The sequence below is a fragment of the Anopheles gambiae genome, chromosome 2 (assembly GCF_943734735.2).
Source record: "Anopheles gambiae chromosome 2, idAnoGambNW_F1_1, whole genome shotgun sequence".
NCBI classification, from domain to species: Eukaryota; Metazoa; Arthropoda; class Insecta; order Diptera; family Culicidae; genus Anopheles; species Anopheles gambiae.
Genome location: NC_064601.1, coordinates 17,073,162 through 17,095,962, shown reverse-complemented (window position 1 = coordinate 17,095,962; position 22,801 = coordinate 17,073,162). Strand labels below are relative to the sequence as shown.

The following is a 22,801-nucleotide window of genomic DNA, read 5'->3' as shown; positions in this document are numbered from 1 at the left end:
ACGCTCGCTTCGTGTCGCCACACACACACACACATACACACACACATGTGCTCGCAAAAAGGGACCAAGGACACGGACTACAGGCGTCGAGTTTAGTAAAAGGGCTGCCAAAGGTTTTGCTCCACTAGAGCTACCCCGTCGCAGTAATCGTAGAATCTCCTTTCCTGCCGGGAAGCGAAAATTACGCTCACTTATGACAAAATCGCTATCAGATGTAATCCATTTTACGGGCTCGGAATTCCGTTCTCCGCCGTGTTTGGTGTCCTTTTACGGGAGGCAGGGAAGGTTTTTGGTTTTGTTTGTATGCCTCTTGCGGGACGCTGTGACAAGGGGTTTCCATGTTGCATTGAGTGGCCGTCTATCCGGTTCTACCCCAATCGGTGATGCAATTTGACCAGATTTTAAGATCATTCCCTGAGTCAAATGAATATTTTTAGTTAAAAGTTTAAGTTTCATTTAGTTGCATTACAATAAGAGCACAAAACTTGCTTGCAAACATTCAAAACTACCATGCAACCTGCGTTTTTTTATTGTTGTCACATTTTACCAAGTTCAAAAATATTTGTAAGAGCTCATGACATATCACCATAACGGGTTTTTTTATCGTTTGTCTCTGCAAACCTTTACTTCAACCCTTTCAAGCTGTTCCTGTGCGCATCAAAACACCGGAACGCGAACACCACGCTTCAATTTTATTACAAATTTATTCCTAAAAAACAGTGCGTAGCAAAAAGAAAACAGCACTCCCGTGCCAAAAGCCCTCCCAAAAATGGATTCCCCGTGCGCATCGCACCGCTCGAATATATATCAAAATTATGAACATTTTGTACATTCCCATCATAATTTACGACCATCATTACGCATTCCGGCGAAATTCGACCATCGCACACCGTGCACCGTGTGGTTCGGTGCCGGAAAGCTCCCGCCTAAGGAGATGGGACAGGATGAAGGCTCGAAACCGTCGAAGTCACCATAAAATACGGCAGCGCGCTCGTAAACCCCGCCAAAGAATTATCGCCTCCGCCGGTTTCTGTTCGGTCCGTTCGTGAGTGCGAGTCATTTGCAGGCTTTAGAATAATGTTTTTAGTGATCGACCAAACGCAACAGCATCGAGGAAAATAACGCACACACTATTGCCAATAAATTATAAACCCTAGGCGCTCGCTGTCCCGATAAGGGTAGCAACGATCGAGCGCTGAGAGCGCATCAGCGCTGCAGTTTGAGTGTTGACCCATCAATCATGGTCCAGCCCTTCCCGGACAACCATTCCCGGGATTCACACACGCACACACACACAGTGCACAACGTGTATGTTCATTAATATACCGAACCGAGTGACTTGGAAGCTTTGCAGTTGAGAAATGATGAAAACTACAACAAAAAATCCAGATATCGTTCACTCTTCGTTCGCCGAAAACAGGATCCTGCATCCGCTTTTGGTAGCCTGACGCTGCCGGGGTGACAAGAGTAAAGCTCTTGCTCTCGCTCTCTATCTCTCTCTCTCTCTCTCTCTCTCTCTCTCTCTCTCTCTCTCTCTCTATCTCTCTCTCCTTCTCTCTCCGGATATTGTGCCGACGGGACCTTCGATTGAGAAGGGATTCGCGAGTGCGCTCTCCTTACCTCCTCCCCTCGGTGAACCATTGGCCAGGAAAGTGAATGGACCCGTCAAGTGATCACCCGAACAAAACTGCGGTGAAAATCACTGTTGACAGCTGCAAAATGTCAATTTCATCAAAAAGCCATTAATCAACGCTGTCCATCGGAGGACCGATCGGAATTGCTTCGTGCGTTCCAGGGCACCAGGGCATGCAATATGGGAATCCGGTACCGGGCGTACCATGCGTACACTGCATGCATGTAGACGACAGACGGCATGTAGGAGCGGGCGAGAGAAGGCGATCGCCCATGTAACCTTCGCTGTGGGGCGATGGGGTTTTGTGCGACGGATTGGGTTTCCTCCTTGGGCCCCTGCAAGCTAACATGAGGACCCCTCCCTGAATAAAGATATCAACTAAGCAAGAATTTCCCGATGGTTGTTGTGAACACCGCACCGGGGATGAACACCGTAGCGAGACGTAGCGGGAATACAACAATCATCAACATAATAATGTCGTCAATCCGTGAAGAGACGGGGGGATGTGCGTACGCGTAATTTCCACCGTAATAATAATGCATTGTACACCCTGACAACGATGTAATAACCCTTATTTATGATACTTATTTCACAAAAGCACAATTCCCGCCTGCAATGCAAACTCCTTTTTAACCCATACGGGGGAAAAGGTTTTGCACGGTTAAGTTGTGCCGCATAAAATGCGATCGCTTCGAGCGCACCGCTCTGAAACGGCTTAATTGAATGCCTCTGTGCTGCAAGGTCCCCCCAAAAGCGCCACAAACAAACTGCAAGAAGTTAAACGGTGTTTGTTTTGGAAGTTGGTTGTTTTTTTTTATTTTGGTCATTCCGTTCCTTATAAATTTCATCGTATAAATCAATAAACATTCCGCACGACGGTTGAAAGGCCGTAAATGAATTAATTTGAGATCGTTTATCGCAGTCCGATAAACTGTTCCAGTTGGGAGCGCTCAGTTGCCACCGGATCGTACCAGGAAAGGAGAACAAAAAAAAACCAAAGTACATTCCCATTTTTTTGTTAAACACACAACGATCATTCGTCACATAAAATCTCTCCCGAAAGTTGGCGCGCGATTCTTTTACTTCCTTAGCGAATGAAAACACATTCATCAAAAAAGCGATCGGACACATTTTGTAGCACATTTCATCGTGTGTTGGTTTGTGCGACGACGGAAGCCGGCGAGCTCCAAAAAGGACACAATTCCACTTTCAACTTAATGTTAAAACGGAAACGGTATCGGCAGTAGCAAACGTGAAAAAAGGTACGAAATGTAAATCGACAAACAGGCAAGTAAAAAAAGTGGGACCTCAGGCCCTGTTTTGCTCAATGCGTGATGCGCGGTCCATGCGCGACTATCTTCTTAAACTGACAAACTCCGGCTACTACCGGCAGTGCTCTGCTACAATTGCAGGCAGCCTGCTCCTTCCGTGCTCAGTTGTCAAACTATCCCGCGTTATGTTGCTGGACGAAGCGGTAGACGAAAGATGAAGTTGTTTTTTGTTTGTTCGTCTCTGGGATCTGTCATGAAGTATAACCCGCTGTGACTCCCGTCAATGGTCGTATACATATGTTATAACTACTGCGACTCTGCTCATAAATTGTCTGTCCGTATGTAACTGTGTACTTCCTAATTGACCAATAAAATGCAGCTATTATGAGCGAAAGAGATACTAACGCGATGCCCCAAAAACCAAATTCAACTCAGCAATAGATCAACCACAGCCGAATCAAAGTGACATCCAACTCTCGTGTACACCGAACGAGCTGGACCAACACTGGACAAAGCAATACCCGCTGGTCATCAAGAAGCCACAGGCACGGTTGTCCTTTGCTGGTTCGGCGGTTTTCGCGCGGCGTCCCAAAACAACGGCTGCGGCAACCAAATGCCTCTACCTTCATCGCGCGATGACCAAATTAGGATGAAATAAGTGCACGGCCGTACAGCCGTGGCACAACTTCCCCCAGTCGAAGTGCCGTGCCGCAGTTTATTGCCTTTGGGTCCAAACTTGGCGCGAAAAGGATCGCTTGTGCATTTGAACTAGAAGCAACACCGCACAAAAAAGTAACCAACGCGAGCAGGAAGATTGGTCGCAAGTCATCAAGTGGTGGACAGAACCTTTACAAAAAAAAAAGAAAACCCTTCCACCCAAACAAGCCGGCCCAAAATCTGGTCGGTCCGGACACAACGGCGGTGACCAAAATGGTAATTAGTGAGCCTGAAACGTTTCCAGCGTGTGCCTATTTACTGTTCGCGGGCGTGTTGTGTGTGTTTTATATCTTCAAATTTATCGTTTAGTGCACGTGACAAATGAAGCGCGCGGGCAGCGTTAACTGTCCAAAGATCTGCATCGCCAGTGGTTGGAAAGAGGGTTTTGACTGATTTAATTGATACCATCCCGAAAGTGCCAAAAGGCCCATTTCGTCTGTTCGCGCCGGCCCGGGTGACAACCGCGTAATGGGAAAGGTTTATCCAGATGGATGTCTTTTTTTTTGTTTCAGGTGTGAGCAATTATGCGCCAAATTACAGACCCGTCCAGAAGCGTTGATGAAGGACGCCGTCACTGCCTAGCAGTCGGCGGGTTCGATCGTTTTATTTCGAGCCTTGGGCCGCTTTGCAGGCAGATTGAAGTCGCAGGCTTTTTGATCATACGGTTTGGAGGTTTGGCATCGGCATCCCACGATCGCCACGATCCGCCCGATATGGGCATTCCAGAAATTAAAGCCTAAATCAATGTCCATCCATTAGCCGGTTCTACTACCGACTGGCTGGTGCAGCTAGACGTAAATTAGTCTGTCAGCGAAACGCGCCGTCAGTCCTACACGGTCAGCGCTTTTGTCCGTCATTTCACCGGATCCTTTGACACATGTCTCGCAACTGCTGGTGCGTGAAATCAGCGTCACTGTGGCCGCAGCTCGCAGCACCGCCATCCATGGCACCATCAGCCATGGTGCCATTTTGATTTACAACATTGTCATTATGAGCTGATGGCAATTGGTGACGGTGCTTCGAATAACACTCATCGCTGCTAATAACTGTGCAATTCTTCACCTCGTGGTGCGATCGAACGCTTCACTTGTACAACTCCACTCGCTTAATTTGCATCGACCAAATTCCAAACCCGAACTCAAATTGCCCCCAATCAATCATAGGGGGCCGTGTTGAAGCCTTTCAGTTTCAACGCTGGGCGCCCCAAAATCTACGGTACCCCCAAAAACTCGCACTAGAGTACCGTACCGTCGCACCGTGCCACATTAAGGGCTCGAAAGGTGTAATGATCGGCACCGATCGGTCTCACACTGCCCCGTAGCGTACGACTGAGCGAATGGCGAACTGTTTCATTATGTTTTTGTTTTTCTTCTTGCCCTCCAGCAGGCCACCACGCTTCGCGGGAATTGAAGAAGGAGACCTAGCACTAGAGCCTGCAAAGCCATCCGATCGCACATCGTGCGTACAATCACCCAATTCGTCGTGATCCACAGGACGCCCTTGGACTCGGTATCGACATCGTCACGACTGCAGCAAAGAACCATCGCACTATGGTACACAGACACACACACACACACACACGTTTGGGCATGGTTCGTTATGCTCAGGATTTATGAGTAGCACTGATCACGCGCTATATTACACGCACTCGCGCTCAGTTTAGGAGGGATCTCACAACAACAATAGTTTGCCAGCGCGACGAAACGGGGCAGCGTTTGGGCTCCGGTTGCAGTGGTTGTGTCGTAAGCATCGAAAGATCACGCTGCGTTCGTCGGTGTGCGGCTGTGTCAAACAAAGCTGTGGAGGCAACGGCAGCAGGCCGAACAACATTTTCGACAGCTCGGCCAACGGGAACGTACGTCACAGCCCAGCTCAAGATCCGGCGCGGTATGCAAACGATCTTTACCCCAAAACCTGGGGGCCTCCGAACGGCTTTAACAAACAGATGTAACCATTGATGTAGGGCGGAATGCTCGGGGCGGGGGTTAAAATTATTCCACTCGAGGTAGGAAACTAGACGTGTCTAGTTTGTTTGTTGGTGCTGCTGGGTGCCTCGGGAGGGCTCTGTTTTTGTTGCTGGTCATACGGGCTACATTATCTTGAAACTGCTCCAACATCCATGACACCGCCGTAGATACTCGAATGATAGTTCACAGCCCTTTTGTCCTTCTGGGTGCGTAAACAGTGTGGACGGCAAAGGTTACGATACCTTCGTTTCACTGATACCTATCAGTAAGCATTTTTTATGGAGGAAGTTGATGGTAATCGTTTAGAATTTTAAATTTTAAAGCCCATTTTGCATCCAATTATGAATGTACTAAATTGTCTACTAATGTTTACAATAGTGTTTAATGGTTCCGATCACTACCGTACGGCTCTACCTTAGGCCCCCCTGTATACTCAGCCTGTCATCATTATTCTAGCAGCTTCTCCAACATTAGTTCGAGAGGTGCGAGTGACGCACTCGAACGATTGTTAGGAACACTTTTGTTATGGTAAATTAGTGTGCCGCCAAGGCGCTACACGCGGTTCACGCGCTAGCTCTGACAGCAGGGCTCAACAACAAAAGCTAAACAGTAGTGTGATCGGCTTTTGGGGAGGTGAGAAAGAGCAGAAAAATAGTTCATTTGTTTCGCTTCTTTTTTTGTGGTACAACCTAAGACAAGGTAGCAACACAACAACAACACGTTCCCTTCTGCGTCGCAAGCTGTCGTTGCCTTTTGCCAAAGGATTTAATTGTATTTTGTTGTGTGCCTGCTTCGGTTTCAATGTGATCTGCTTGTATACGAATGGTTGTGTGTTTGTTCGTGCACATTGGGTTAAGCAAGAAGATTAAGCACAAAATCACGAGATGTTCATATTTCATGCTTTAAAGCACATTAAAGATGCTAACAAAACATAGCGCAAAGACCTTCCATCCCATTTAAGATTGTGTGAGGTAGCTAATTGGACGCAAATTAGATCCTCTTACCCTGTCAGCAACTATTCTAGCACACTCGAACTTGCACCAGGTTCGCGTGAACCATATGAATTTGTTTAGCAAAAACTGTCGTACCATCTCACGTACATGTAGGTACAAATCACACCGCAACTGCAACTAGTCGCTTTTCTTTTCTCTTTCATTCGTTTGCCTCTACCGTGCACAACCTCTTCTACTGCAGCCATCCATCTGGCATGTAAACAATTTGTAGCATTCGATACGTTCCGTTCCGTATTAGGCGTTGCCAGCCGACTGTCCCTACCAGGTCCCTGCAGCACTGCTGCATACATTCCTCCATTGGCACCTTCGGCGCGTCAGTTTTGCTGAACAGATCGACGAGATCTCCTGCGCCACCACTACGATCGCGCGAGATACACCGAGCGAGAGAGATAGAGGGCGAGCTTTTGGGGGGGGGGGGGGGGCGAGCAGGACAAACGTGAAGCGTGGAAGGGCTCGCGCGTGTGTGTGTGTGTACATGAGCGCGACCCGCTCGCACCTGGATCAAAATCAATCAAAGGCAAAAACTGGTTGATATATTTCATAAATGTAAATTGATTATTACGATCGATACACACTCACACGATCGACAGGTTCGAAATAAAGACGCTAACGAATGCGCAGGGAGGCCGATTACGAGTAGGAAAGGAAAGGAAAAAGAAAGCCTGAGCCTCAAACGAAGGATTCGCGAGCCACTTTTGCACCTCCCGTGATCCCGTCGGTTTTTGCCCACAACCTCTTCAACTTCTTTCACCCGCAGTATCGCAGCAATGCAAACAAGAAGAAAAAAAATAAGCGCACTAAACCCTTCACGGGCGGGTGCGCTGAAGAAAGACCCCACGAAGCAATCGTCGGTGCACACAGCCGGCACACATGCGGCTGTCGGTCGGCTAATCACTAAATCTATTTCAATTTGTCCCTCCGTTACGTCAGGGCAGCTGCAGCTTTCGCGTTGATTTGGCGGTGGCACCGGGAAGCATGGCGGTCGGTTGGGTTTCGAGTCGCTCTTAATAATCAGCGGTGGCAGGTGGAGAGCCGAGAGAGCACCCATGCTGGTGGATGCAGCAGGCCACGCCAAACGGAAAACAACAATGCCGAAGCATCGCAGCACTCCTTTTTGTTTGTGTCACTTTTGTGGTTTGTTGTTTTTTCTCTTAAACAGTAGCAGCTCATCAAGCAGGCTAATGATCGTCTGATACACAAATTATGCACGTCTAACACCATAGACCACACGCACACACACAAACACAACATCACACCAAATCAACACGTACACTACGATGGTGATCATCGTCGAGCTTGTTGTTCCATTATCTAAAAAAACCACGACTTAGTCCGCTTAACCAGCCGGACTATCATGAACGTGACGCGCACACTCACATCAATTCACCGACCGCGAGCGAAACGCGCGACTGGATGCACGGGCGATGACTTTGCGACTGCGAAGATCGTGGCGACCAGGTTTGTGCCACAGCATCCCGCAGAATGGAAACGAATTTTTCACGATTCGGGCACGATGTTTTCTCTCGCCGCTCTTGAAAGCGGATTGTTTACCCCCGTATCAACGCGCAACGTTGCTCTCCCTTTCTCTATTTCGCTTCGGTTCTGTGTATGCCTTGCGTGGTGGTATGGCAGGATACAATGCGATATTTACTACGCACTCATACGTTTGAATGTGCATCTTGGGCTCGTTTTCTCTCTTGCTCCATCTTGCTTGCAGAAGGTTGGTGTTAGATTAGGAGGTTGAGGAGTGCTTGAAGAGTTTTGTTTCAATAATTAAAGATCTTGTAAAACCATGCACACACAAACAGTTATCTGAAATAGATCTCGGAGTGCTGTATGTAACATTTAAAGTTTGCTCACAAGTTGCATTAAAGGACACAACTACTCGAATCGTTTAAACTAAGCATCAGGTGCTTTATAGTATGTTATATTCACACGTGCTCTAACAATCTTCAGCAACTATCTTCTCTATTGTTGAACAACAACAGCAGACAATGTTTTTAGCATGGTTTGCTTTGTTTTCGTTATTTTTTTTTTTAATAACATCATTATCATCAATTATAGTCCTTATATCTGACGCCTAAAGTGCAAAATCATCTTGACACAAGACAACCATTAAGTTGGGAAGAAGCATTGTCCCAGCAAAACCGCCTGAAACGTGTAATTTAGTTCATCTAATTTGATTAATCAATCTCATTAATGTTCGCAGTCATTTATGGCGTTGCCATTAGAAGGAAAGATTAATCGTTTCGGGTGGCTAATTTTACCCGTGCTATACATGTCGCACTAACATCGACGCCCGTTTTGTTTATCTTTCCTCCTCACCCCCCCCCCCCCTCCCTTTATTTTGTTTTCATCCAGATCATTTTCAAAGCAAAAAAAAAAAACAAATCAAACGATGTTGTGCTGTCGCTCACCATCGCCGTCCCGTGATCTGTAACGCTTATAACGTGCTTTTCAGTACCGCCTTAGTGTCCCTGTTTTGACCCATATTAATGAATGATTGAGAGTTTGCAAGCTAAGCAAAAGGCAGGCAGCAAAAGAAAGTCAAATATTTGCTAGACAAGGCAAACGCACAGCCCGTCAGACTGAGTCAGACATAATCGATTTATCATTTTCTTGCCATAGTCCTGGGCGAAGGAAAAAAAATGTGGCTGTATTTGCCTTGGCTGATCCTCATTTGTTTCTGTGACCGGTATGGTAACGCTACCAGCGCGGGAGTGTTTCAGTTTGGCCGGATCTCCAGAGTTATCCAGCCTCACTTGGGCGGATTATATTTTTATTTTATTATTATTTTTTTTACAAAATTCAAAACTGTTCGAGCGATGTGTAACAACCGACTGCGATGTGGTGCAACCGAAACACAAGTAATCTACATATTTTTCAATTGCTTTTAACCTTTCCACGTTTCGAAACGGGACTCAGCAAACTCACACACACATATGTCAAGGCTGTATCGGTTGCCGGAATGTTTCGCTTGTACAGCACAACAGCACCTTACTCTCATTTACTTACGGTTCACTTGCAATGAATGAAAACGGTTCACGCCAATCGTTCATGATTCAGCTATCTGTCGGGAACAAAAGACTTCCACGGACAAAAGGCGTGTAGCTACGAACCCTCGATTTGCCCGGTATCGAGCGCGCATTCAGCTCATATTAGCTATACTAACCTGGAAAAAAGGGTGGAGAAAGAAGAAAAGTGAATGTTACAATTTAGCATTGACGTTATTTTGAATGTATTGCACTTTTCGATATCGGTACGAAATAATTAATAAATCAATGGTTTCCTATTAATACATAAATACAAAATTTAAATCGTATGCTCCATATTTTAGGACATTAATCAACAAATATTTATTTTTCTCCATTCGGTGGTGAATGATCTGACACCTGTCGAAGCAATATGCTCTACAGATATGCAATGGTAGTATTGATTAAAGCACGCTTACGGCTCAACAAAAGGTTCCACTCAGGGAACACTTCAGGAATATTTGAACAGGTAAACATTTTGCTCTTTACTATTTAATATCTCTATAACCTCAAAATAACTATTTCAAATGTTGATTTACTCTTTGATATGATGTATTCTGCTCAGTAAAATATATTGCATGGCTCGCCAAAGCCGCGAGCTTTAAAGCCCCTAAAAGTATGCAATTCAAAAGCGTGAAAAGCTTTGTGAGCCGTACAGGGCTTGACAAAAACGAACACACACACTAATGGTGTTTCATTTCAATAAATTCCCAAAATCAGTTTTTTTGGTATTTTTACACCTCATTTTTAACTGATTTTATTTACTTAATTTAAAACCATTAACATTGTATGCAAAATCAGTAAAAGATATGTAAATACATATAGCACCACACTAGCCGCTACAACGATTGTTGTACGATATTTCCTTTTCAATGAAACTTTCTTATGATGGTAGCGTATAAACACTCGTTTGAAGTGTGATTGCACTTATAAATGCACAAAACGGCCTCAACCCATCGTCCGTAACCGACCGACGATACTGACGTCAACGCTGGTCAATTTACAGCTGATGAAATACATTTTCTGTTAGTTCAATCTAATTCTATAATCTTTTCCAATCCTTTTTCCAGTGCGCTGTTGCTTGCGTCATTGCTAATTCGCTTTCTCCTCTTCATTCGCATTTTGGCTACTTGGCGGATATAATCAGGTTAACATCGCCCTCTCACTTTACATGCCTCCGTTTTTCGGTTTGCAGTGTTTGTTTGTTTGTTTGTTATTTGATCGTTGCCCCTTCATGATCGGTTTTCGTTTTCAAAGATTTGCACAAAAAGGTGATTGGGAAACGTTTAGTATAACAAAGTTATTGACTTGCGACTGTTTTCCTTCGATTTTTGTTGCTTTAAGTAATTTATTTATTATTTACTCATTTATTACTTACTTCATTTCATCACCACCAGTGATGGTTGTGTTCTTTTACTTTAAGAGTTGTTTTGTTTTGCTTCAATTATGAGCTATCGTGCCAACCAAAGAATTAGTACACAAACGCACCCAATACAAACCCGAAAACAAATAACGAAATCGTTGGCGATACAACGGGGAACCGTATCGGTTGATAACGCGTTTCTTTTTTTGGGCAAACCAGTGCTAGTAGACGAAAACCCCGTCTTGCTGTCAATCCGGGCCTGTGGGAGCAATAAGATAGGCATGGGCCTCATGGCTGCTACGGCTGAAATTGTGCTGGGGCTTATCGCAACACGGAACAATGTAAATGTGTCCCACGGTTGCCATTTGTGACTGAATCGTTTACCATCCCATGACAACGCTCTCTATTTTTAACGCGATAACGGCCCGTGTTTGCAAACATTCTGGTCGGGTGCTATGTTTCTCGCCGTGGATTAGGTTTATTACACTTCTGGCCAAGAAAAGCGGAACACACACACAGCTACTGCCAGCATAATGACTCTGCCCAGTCCCGATCACAGCATAAGAGGTGTCCATGGTGGCTTAAGCCGGCCGTGGACTAAACTCATCTAATCGTTTTTTTTTTTTGTATTACCGTTCGGTACCGATTACTCATCAATCCATACTCCTCGACGAACAGCTCTTGATGTACTCGACACCCCGATCCAGTGTGCAAGCCGTGCCCACATTACAGTTGGCTGATCCCGTCATCACCCGTTACAACTCTCTGGTGCTTTTTTTTTTCGTTTGTGTGTGCTTCCTTCTCGCATCGGTCATTAAGTTGTTACGCTTGCGATAAAGGCCATAAGTCCCACTGGCGGCTCGCTCCCACCTCCTCCCCGTACAAGCTCCAATCAAATGCCACTTGATGGGCCAAACTCAACACTGTGCTGTGCAGCTCGAAACTTTGCGGCGCAGCATGTAGCGGCCACACCATTGACGTCATTCCGCCACCGCGCACGGAATCAGCGCTCAAGGAGAGACGGATCAGACGGTGAAGCGGAGGCCGCCCCGAAGAAGTAAATCGTTTGGAACCGCGAATCACCGCGCTGCTCGGTAGCGGACGCTGCTCACCAAGCTCATGAGCCCCCGCTGTACGAGCTTCTCACTTTCGTTGCAACATTATAGCGCGATGCTCACACACATACACATGCTTTTACGGCTCATTCTACCTTTTTGCTATTGGAGAACACGGCGGGGCCATTAGTGCCGGAATAAATACACCAAAAACGGAACAGGCCGTTCTAGGGACCGTCGCCTCACGCGGGTGCTGCTACTTGTTCCGTCGCTCGTGGACCGCCTGTCCAAATATTATGACACTACATGATGTTCCTTCGTGACTGCTGCCAGCAACCATTATCGGTACGACAACACTGTGCAAACGGTGGTAGTGGTGCAAACACACATTGATTTGACAGTGCTGACAATAGATATTGGACGCCACAATCTACCTCCAAGATGGAGCTGTTACCGATCTGTTTGGTCCATCAGTTGGTGCTAAGAATCTTCGTTACACTTCTAAATCGTACGCTTCTGCCCGTGCCGACACGTGCTTAGCTACCCTGTCGCCTGTCCATCTCCATGATTCCCCAGTTGGCCCCGATTGCCTAAACGGCGCGGTTTAATTGACACAAATATTCCAAAACCCTCGCCCGGAGCTGGAACGGCCCACAGCCGATCTCCATTACCGGTACGGGCACTGTTTACACCCCGCACCGTGACGTCAATGGCGGTCGATTTACTGATTAGGTAGCTTCGGACACATAAAAACAATAAGAAGAAGACGAAACCCCCTCCCCCCCTCTCCCCGTACACAGACTCCGCCGCGGACGGGGACTGGAAGGAACGATTGATGAATACAAAAAAAAAAACCCGCGCATAATCATTAGCTGTGTGGCTGTGTGGGATGGTTTGTTGGGATGTTGGTTGGCCCGATTTGTTTGGCTGAAGAAAAAAAAAATGCATAATGCGTTCGGTAGTGTATGCGCAAAATGTTGCACCGATTGCATTCGTACCTTAACTCCGCTACCATTGTACCATTGTAATACTAGTTTTGAGTTTATTGCGTTAAAGCTGCTTACAAAATATACAAACAACTCGCTGTTGTGTGTGTCTGGAATAAACATAGCTTAACTAACTTAATCCTACGAGGCAGAGGTAATACCCCCTCCCCCCCCCCCCCTCCCTATCCACAGCTGTTGCCAACGGAACTAACCTTCTTTTTGCTGCACACGCGAACGTCCGCTCCCGTCTCGTCCGGCTCGGCGATTGCTGCAACCGGGGCCACCGGCTTGACGGGCGATGCGGGCACCGCCGGGAGCTGCTCCGTCTCCTCCGCGACCGTGTCGGCCGCGGGCAGACAGCTGAGCGTGGCGAGCTTCGCGCGCACCACCCGCGAGTAGCCCTCGTCCTCGTCGCAGCTGACGGTGGAGCAGGTCGAGCAGTCGGACACCTTGCGCTCGGGCGTGCGCAGCCCGCACTGGTACTCGCACCCGTCCAGCGCGCTGATGGACGAGCCGCAGTAGTTCAGATTGCTGCAGGACGAGGCCGCACTGATGTCCGACTCGCAGTCGGCCGAGCCGCGCCGCAACCGGTGCCGCCGGAAGTACTCGATCTCCTCCAGCGTGATGCCGCACATCGTGTCGTCCGAGTAGTCCGACACGACCACGGACGGCGTGCGGACGTACCGGACGCCCTCGGTCCCCGCGTCACTGATGTAGCTTTGGGCGGACTCGCGCCGCGACACGGACGTGCTCGGCGGGCAGCCGAGCTGCTGCTGCCCCGGTTGCTGTTCCGCCGGAAGCTCGCCGCCTGCCAGCGGCAGCTCGATCAGCTGCGCCTCCAGTATCATCTTGCTGCGCACCACGGTCGGGCAGTGCTGGTCGGTGAGGGTGAGGCTGGGCAGGGTGGCCGGTTCCGGCACGGGCAGCAGGGCCGCCCGCAGCGGTATGTCGGACACGCCGAGCGTGAGGCGCCGCACCTTGCCGACGGTTGCGATCGCCTGCTGCTGCTCCTGTGCGCTCAGCTCGTCGTCCAGCCCGAGGGCCGAATCGGAGCTGGCCGAGCGCGTCACCTTGTCGCGGTTCTTCATCGCCGGGTCCTGGTGGGCTGCGCGCTCCCGTTCCTCGTCGTCGCTGCGCCAACCTTCGTCTGACTGGGCCGGGCTGGTGCTGGTGCGGCTGACACGTGCCGCGTCGTCGCCGGACGGTATCGTACTGGTGCGGTCGGGCTCGGGCGTCTTCGCTTGCGACAGTGATTCGAGCGACACTGACGCAGGTAGCGCTGCCAGTGTCTTGCGCTCCATGTCACCTTGTCGCTGTCGTTTGCTGCCGTGTGGCTCGTCCGCTTCCCCCTGCCACCGACGCTCCGCCGGCGGCGCACCCTTATCTAATCGACTTTTATCGCCGCTCCTTACAATACTGCTCATAAATCTTTGCACTTCAGCCTCCTTCTGGCGGATGATGTTTGCGTACAGTTCGATCAGTCGCTCCACGCAGGGAAAGCGGATCACTTCCGCCTGGCGGGTGGCCCAGCCGTCCAGCCGCCCGGACCCGTCGGCACCATTGCCAGCCTCCAGCAGCAGCGCATCGTCCAGGCACAGCCGGCTGTAGACGACCGTCTTGCGCTGCCGCCCGCCCGCCCTACGCACACAGGCGGCGCTCATCTCCGCGTTCAGCGTGTCGCCCGAACACAGCCGCCCAGCGTTCCCCGTGGCACCGCGGGCGCCCATCGCCGGCTTATCGGGCCGCTCGCTGCCGGTCACGCTCGCCCGGTACCGAGCGGTGCGCACTTGTCCGTCGTACGCGGGCGGGCCCGCTCGCCCGTTCGTGATGGGACTGTCCCTATCGGCGATAAGCGCGCTATCGCCCGCTCGACCACTGTTTGCTGTCACTTTGACGTCAGCGGGCGCGCACTCCCTGCTGCACTCAAACTTTCCAATTAGGCCGCCAACCACTGTACCCACCGCAGGCCGGACCGTTCCTACCTCCGCTCCCACCGGCGAACCCTTGGCAGGCTTTGGTACGTGTTCGGCCCCGTTTGGCAACGCTGGCCCTTCCCGCTGGGCGGCAAACGGTGACGGCGATGAGCTGGGTGCGCTTGGTGGTGAAGATGTGGCGGCGGGTGTGGTGCACCTGTGGGCCATCGCCGGCATTAGGGCTTGCGGGGGTTTTGTTGTTGTGGTTGTTGCTGCTTCCAAGCGCTTATCTGGCTGATGACGAACGAGGGACTCATCCTTGCCGTTAGCAGCGAACCACTTGTCACCTTGTGCCGTAAGCCCGCGTTCCGCTGAACTTTAGTCACTTGGCTTGGGACACCGAATTGCCTTAGCCGAGGTGTGTACGCAGCGCCCTGCACGCTCTGCTCATTGTCAGCGGGATTACTCAATGGCGGGCGGGGGCTAGGGGGCGGTGTGACATTAATAACTCCTTGCCCTTGCCGATTGTCGCCGTTGATAAGGGTTGCCGGAAGGGGTTCTGTGAAAGGGAGAAGAGAGAAAAAAAAACAGACACAACACATGAAATAGAACTCATTAAAATGTTTTATTGACAAATCGATCGTACGTCAAGAGCTGTGGCAGCAGCGCCTGGAATCACGAACGGCAATCAAATTGAATAAATACACAACAATTCGGTAAATGTTAAAAGGACGCCACTAGCCAATTACTCAGACAAAATAAACCCCTTATTTGTGATTTTCTGTGATGTAAAAGCACAATATTTTGATAAAAGGTTTAAAAGCTAAGGAAGCCCTCACCATGAATATTCCTTCTAAAACAATCATGTTTTGTGTTTGAGTACTGGAAGTACATATGGAGTAGACACACGTGTAGTGATGATCGAAGTAATATTGGTAAAATAACACTAAAAATTGTAAAAGCAATAAATGAAACTCAATAATGTTATTTATCCTAGTACGTATCACATTCTTCGTGGTGCAGTCGTCAATTCGCATGACTTAACAACGTGCCCGTCATGGGTTCAAGTCCCGAACGTGTCTCAATACATATGAACAGTGTCCCTGCTGTGGGTAATCAATAAGTCAGTGTAAGTGAAGACACATATTAGTGATTGAGTAGTCGTCAGGCCTTGACCCCTTTGTCGGTTGTGCAAAGAAGAAGAAAATAGCTTTTTTCAAGCCGTTCAGAACATCAATTACGCCCTTATGTGATGTGGTCAAACCTGTACACTATGTTGTAAGTATTTTATACCTCATAGCTTCAGATGTCACCCGTTTTGAAGCTCGAAGTACGGGGCTAGACAACGACATCCGTTGTGCGATCCTCTACCGATCTCTCCAATTTCTTGGATTCGCTGATGACATCCACATCATCAGCAGGACAACAGCGAATAAACCCGATAAAAAACTCACAACACCCGATAAAAGCTCGAAGCAGCAATAATTGGATTGAGAATCAATGCGACGAAGACGGAGTACCTGCTTGCCGGAGACTCAGACCATCTAGGAAGCGGTGTATTAGTTGACGGCGACAATCGCGAGGTAGTAAAGGAGTTCTGCTATTTTGGGACGGTTGTTACTTTGGAAAACGACAGCAGCAGCGATATCCGGAGACGCATTGTGCAGGGAAATCGTGAATACTACGGGCTTCATCGACTTCTGAGATCAAGAAGACTTCGAGTCCGCACGAAATATGAGATATACCACACATTGATTCGCCCGGTGGTCCTTTATGGACACGAGTCCTGGACCATTCGGGCAGAGCATGTAAACGCTCTAAGCGTGTTTGAGGGACGCATCCTCCGGACCATCTTTGGCGGTGAGCATTGAGAAGAAGGCTTAACCACGATCTTGCTGAGCTGTACGGCGAACCGAGCATCCTGACGGTGGCGAAGGCTGGCAGGATATGATGCCTGGGGCATGTCATGAGGATGCCGGACTCATGCCCCACAAGAAGGTGTTCGACAGCGATCCCCAGTTCGACATTTTTTTTTATTAAAGCATTGCCTGACTGCTTAGCAACTAACATTATGTTATTTTGCAATATCTATTGTTCAAAACCTACATGTTCCTAAAGTAATTATTGTTATAAATGTTGTTGTTTTTGTCTGTCCAGCTTTGCTGCACAGCTCGACGTGCAAAGTTCAGTTCAAATGCATACACCATTCAATATATTGTTTTTTATATGTTTTTTTTTAATAATGTTAAAAACGTTGCATTTTGGAAGTACTTTCGCATATTCCACCAATTTTGGTACACAAAAACTATTTCAAGCCATTTCTAAAATATATCCACAGCCCTACATTAATCCACTCAGCATTATTTCCGTCTCCAAAATCCAAAACCCCATTCTCGCTTTTCTTCTCTTCCGTCCGAATCGGATCTAACGGTTATCCGATAGCCGGGTCGGGTTAACGGCCCTGGCGTTCGGAAGCGACGGAGGCAAGCATAGGCAGCAGCATAATACTATACGCTCGCACAAAACATGTGGATACTGCTCCGTTCCAGTGTTGTGCTGCTACATTCGCGGACACACTCACACACAGAAAAACGTTAGCCCCAAAGACAGCTGTGCTGGAGAAGAGAAATTTTATGGCAGCATTTTTTTTGTTTGTGTCGCCCCACTCTCCCAAGCACTCAGAGATTGAGTTCCCAGACGGCTCCCATCGCTCGCTGGAGCTTTACGCACATTGCGCGCAGAGACAGATCGGCGCACCGACACAGCGGACCCCCATTTCGCATTCGAACCGCTCGTGCCGGACGTTTACCGGGGGAGAGACACGGCTAACATAACGTAACTACACTCACAGCATCACCACCACCCGGTCAGCCCGGTGCCTCATGCCGTGGGGTGAGTTTTGTTCTGGCAAAAAGGCACACACCGATCATGTGCACCCCCAATATGTAGGTCAATGTTTTGCCACCACCGAGACTAGGCGGCTGCAGGGGGCAAGCGTAGGCACGGCAAGGAGAATCTAACATGACTAAGTCGAGTGGAGAACAGAGAGTTAGAAAGGGAGAGAGGGAGTGTGAACGGTTGTGCACAGCCCACGGCTGTGGGGATTTGTAATGCAAACCATGCATTAGTGGGCAATGACGCCAAAACATTTTGATGACTAAATATTGAACCATTAGGTGCGTTTGTTGCTTCTATTTCAGTGTCTTTCGCTGCGCTCTTGTTGAAATTTAGTTAAAAAAAAATATATATTAAAGTTGTACACTTTATTAGCAGCCTGGTAAGATAAAAAGACAAATAAAGACATCAGTTTATCCAGTTACTTTTAACTATTTAATTGTGCAGCACATGTGCAATGATGGAGATCGTAACCATACGATTAAAACCGCAACTGTTACGCGTATCATAAGTATCGATCTCCTCCGACGCATCATGGAGCATAAAAAAAATGAAAAATTGCTCGTGTCCAAATTGGCAACACCGAAACACCAAAAAAAAAACCATCACAGTTTAGTGACGATATGCTGTCCAAATCTGTGGCGTGGAATGATAAATTCCTCACTGAAAGCCATGCAATGCCTTTCCATTTCCATGCCAGCGCACTGCTACGAAATCGCCATGTGGTACAATCGAATCGAATCGTAAATCCCTATTGTTTATATGATTTAAGATTCAATTATCCACACACACACACATTTGGAAGAAATACAGATGTTACTGGTTGCGTCTTAAGCCGTCGCCTGTCGTGATCTGAAGGGTGGGGAAACACAATCGAACAGAGGTGATTGTGAAACGCGTTGTTTATTCTTCGTTCATTCTCGGCAAACCCCCGGTTCACCTGACCCGGACCGTTTCGTTGTCGCCAAAATATTTACGACCAAATCGATCGATCGGTGGAACGTTCGAATTCAATGGACCCACCACCGAGGGTCCCCTCGAAAGCGTAACATTGCGGGAAGGGCAAGGAAATTGAACATCAAGCCGCTCGGGCAAAGGCACGCGCAACCGAGCCTGGTTGGCTGGCCGACTGGCTGGTTGGTCTCGGCAATCCCACAGCCGCGTACCCAGACCATTCACCTGCCACCTGCTTGCAGCGCACCAAACGGAATGCATATTGGTGTTTTAAATTCAATTTTATTGGCCTACCCAAAGCACAGCGCTGGCACATTGGCGCGAACGAGACTGTAAAGTACCAAACGATCATGGGTGTAGTGGAGATGTTTGTGTGTCTGTTTTGTGTGTGTGTTGTTGTTTATTCCCACATGTTGTTGATGGTAATCTGTTGTATTGTGCTGTTCGATCACGTCGACGATCGACAGATGGGGCCTGTATCGGTATCGATTTGTTTGTTCACCTTTTTGGCGGAATTCATTTTTTGGTGGTGGTCGCAAATGGCGCTGCCGTTACGCCAAATTGCGAATCCCCCAATTGGCCCCCTCCATCGGCGTGGCATTGGAGGCTAATGCGTACGCAATCTGTACAAATCATCGCTCGTATGTGGCACAAGATCACTTCAGTTGCGCTTTGATTCTCCTTGAACCGTGCGCTATTCTTTGTGCATTAGTAACTGGTGCCAATTGCATGTAAATTGTTATTTTATTTCAATAAGCATCTTTTCAATCCCTAAAATGTAGAGTTTATTCCTATAAGCATAAGCCTTGCTACACAACGAACAGATGAAAACAGATTCGGAGCGGGTTGTGCCTCTTGAATGAATCTGAGGTTTAACTTTGAGATTATATGACATAACTGATGACTTTTGATTTCATAGACTACATCCATTACTTCGAAATACTATACCCTTTCAAAGATGAGTGGAAATACTGCAAGAAGTGCTCCGAGGATACGATTTGTTTATCCTTTATTCAACTTAATTATAGAGATTAGTACTCAAACAAGGAGTCTTCCGGAATCTTGAAGACATACTGTTTTCAATTTCTCTAATCGTGCTGAAGATAAGTCAACTTCTTCGAGTTTTTCGAGTATCTGATGGTCTAGGTGTACGGTTTCGTAAAACCGGAAAAGATAAACAATGAACTGAGAAGCGCTAAGGAACTTCTGCAAAACCATAACCCAAAAACCAGACTGTGAAGACCAAAATTCAACATTCACAAACGAAGATAGTTTTTTCTAGAATGTATGTAAATTGATAATTTATACCATTTGTTATACTTTTCAAATGAGTTGGATCATTGAATCACATACAATATAAAAACATCGTCCAATAGATTCTCCCTATTCCCCACTCCATGCAATTCAAATCGCTCGTAATTGTATAACGGCTAAACCAACTAATTGGGCAGTCCTACGCGTATGGCAGTATTATGAACTAATACCAAAACCGAGAGAATTTTGATGATAAACAATACACTCCTAAAGAGTTTGATAATGAACCTAATAAAATTAACTTTAATTTATAATCTGCATAAATTTTGTGCCTTGTATGATTTAACGCCTCAGAAGTAATTGTTTTATTTGCAAGCAAAGGATTGCTTCAATAATATAAATATCATCGAACTATTCAGCCATGTTAATTCACAACTATAAGCCATGTTAATTCACAATATAATTCTTTTGCCAAGAACAATAACTGGAACATGACAACATCCGCATACATTGCGTGAGCCCTCATGATGATGCTCAGGAAAAATGCCATTCCCAATGAATTATAACATCCCAAACCCTTGTATCGCAACAACCTTACATGTGTACACCCTTAAGCCTCACGGTGCAACCCATCGGCATTAAGATGAAACCCACGGCACCAATGATTGCGAGCCTTCTTGTACCCAATGGTGCTCTTCCCCATTCCAAAAATGGGTCAATGCCGATCGCATGTTCCGGCATGTTCACACACACACGCAGCCGCACATGCGCAGTGCCCATTGTACCGATCGAAAGCATGCAAATGCATCGGCACGAATCGGTAATCGATTGGTGTGTATCCCTTTGCATCCAGTGCACCGACGTGCGGCAGCGCATGAAAGAGCAGCTAGCATCGATGTGATTGGGACACAAAAACAAAATACAAAACAAACCGGTCATGTTTTGCCCCTTTTCGGCTCCATCTTTGGAGCCTGCACGGGTAGCGGCAATGTCACTTTTACTTACCGCTAACCAGCTTCCGAAACCGTCCCGGGCGATAAAAGGGGGGAAGCAGCAGGCAGGCACTTGGCGCGATTGCTCTTAAAATGTCGGCTTGTTGCTACTGTTGCTGTGAAAGCAAAAAAACACACGAGAACGATACGCGGCGTCAACGATGCGAGCCACTCTTGGTCGTTATGCTAAAAAGTAAAAAAAAGGAAACCCTGTGACGGCATTCGCGGCATCGTTAGCATCGTGCTAAAGTGGTTCGACCAATATGAAGCGAACGCAATCCGTCCCTCCCGCGGTCGTAATTTATCTATTGTGCGCGATCTTTACGCCTAATTGTAATTTATTCGTTAATCCGTGTAGTCGCGGCTGTGGGTACTGGGTGGGATGGGTAGTGTGGGCGATTGCAGCTTGGCTTGGTGTCGTTGATCACACACACACATACATACAAACTGGCGGCGGGGTCACAGTCCAGTGACCGATGTGATCGTTCATCCAATTCTCATCCAGCAACGAGATTAGGGCGAGTCCGCGTTCCACCCGGGCGCTCATCTCACTTTACTCGGGCACCATTGGGGCACCAACAGCAGCAGCAAATGGAATAATATAGGCCACACGGCACTGCTCAATCTAGCAACGACCGCTTCAAGCTGATCGCGATGTGACAAAATACCACCAGCAGTGTTTGCTTGGCAGCTGCGGCCAGACACGATACCAAAACACAGTGCGGCTCTGTTTAAGTGCAGCCAATTTAAAGACATCTTGCAGCAGTAGTCAGTAGTCTGCAACCGGGCCGCACGAAACGAACCGCTCACAACACGTCACGACACGGGCGTGTGGCATTGTGGATGCCGATGTGTTTGACGTGCACCCCACATTAACATATCAATTGGCGATTTATTATGCGACACCACCTGCTCGTAAATGGGCCGGGTGGGCGAGCGGCGAGACCGGCGCGGGCAACGCTGTACGTCAATCTGTACGTGCCAACAGCGCCTCAACCACCACCACAACCACCACCACGTCAACCCAAACCGTTCGAGGCACGCCGAAGTGGGGCTACTGTGGCCACAATCGAGCAGCAGTGGAGCGGTTTTGCGGTCTGGTATAGGGTGGTATACCCGCCCGACACCGACACGTCGAACGTCGCAGCGCGTCACGTGTGAACTTGACAGTAATGAGCAGCAGCAGCAGCAACAAAAAAGCCAGACCAGGTACATTCCACCCCGCCACAAAACGGGCAGTAGGAATGGGAAGAAGCAGCGAACAAAAAAGTAAAAAATAAAATCAGAACCCCGCTGTCAAACGATCAACGGTTACGGGGTGTGAAGCGTTTCGCAAATTAGCGGCCTGGTAGCAGCATGTGCATCAGGTTTGCGGCACAGGAAGATGCACCCAGCTGGCTGGATGGGGTGCTGGCCGACGACGTACGAGACGTTTGATGGCGATTGATTGCGATGAAAATGTGTTTTACTTCTTGTTCTGTTCTTCTTTTCCAATGGCAAACGATAGCACACAATTAGCGGAGGGGGATTAAGTGTGGCATTGCTCGATGTGTGGCTGCACTACGGAAGAGAAGGGTTAGCTAATTGTTATTTTGTTGTAATCGTGTGTATTCATTATGTAAACTGATCCGAAAAAAAAACACACATGTTGCTTTACATAGAATATTGTTCAGTTAATAGTGTGTACCAAATCACACAGCAAAATAGCTTTTTCCATATCTTGTTGACGCAACTTTTGTCATAAGGCAGTACTGCT

At 47.8% G+C, this 22,801-nt stretch overlaps 1 protein-coding gene across 3 annotated transcripts in view; it reads right to left on the bottom strand.

Annotated features, from left to right (window-relative positions):
* Positions 1-22,801, bottom strand: part of LOC11175476 (uncharacterized) — a 40,216-nt gene that overhangs the window by 14,050 nt on the left and 3,365 nt on the right. For 2 of the 3 annotated variants that reach the window (XM_061646586.1, XM_061646585.1), the window contains exon 2: positions 13,250-15,509. In XM_061646586.1, the coding sequence (XP_061502570.1) occupies positions 13,250-15,187 (1,938 nt within the window). In that variant the 5' untranslated portion in view covers positions 15,188-15,509. Of the gene's footprint in view, positions 1-9,382; positions 9,774-13,249; positions 15,510-22,801 lie in introns of those variants that run through there. The other variant, XM_061646588.1, reaches the window with a different exon arrangement.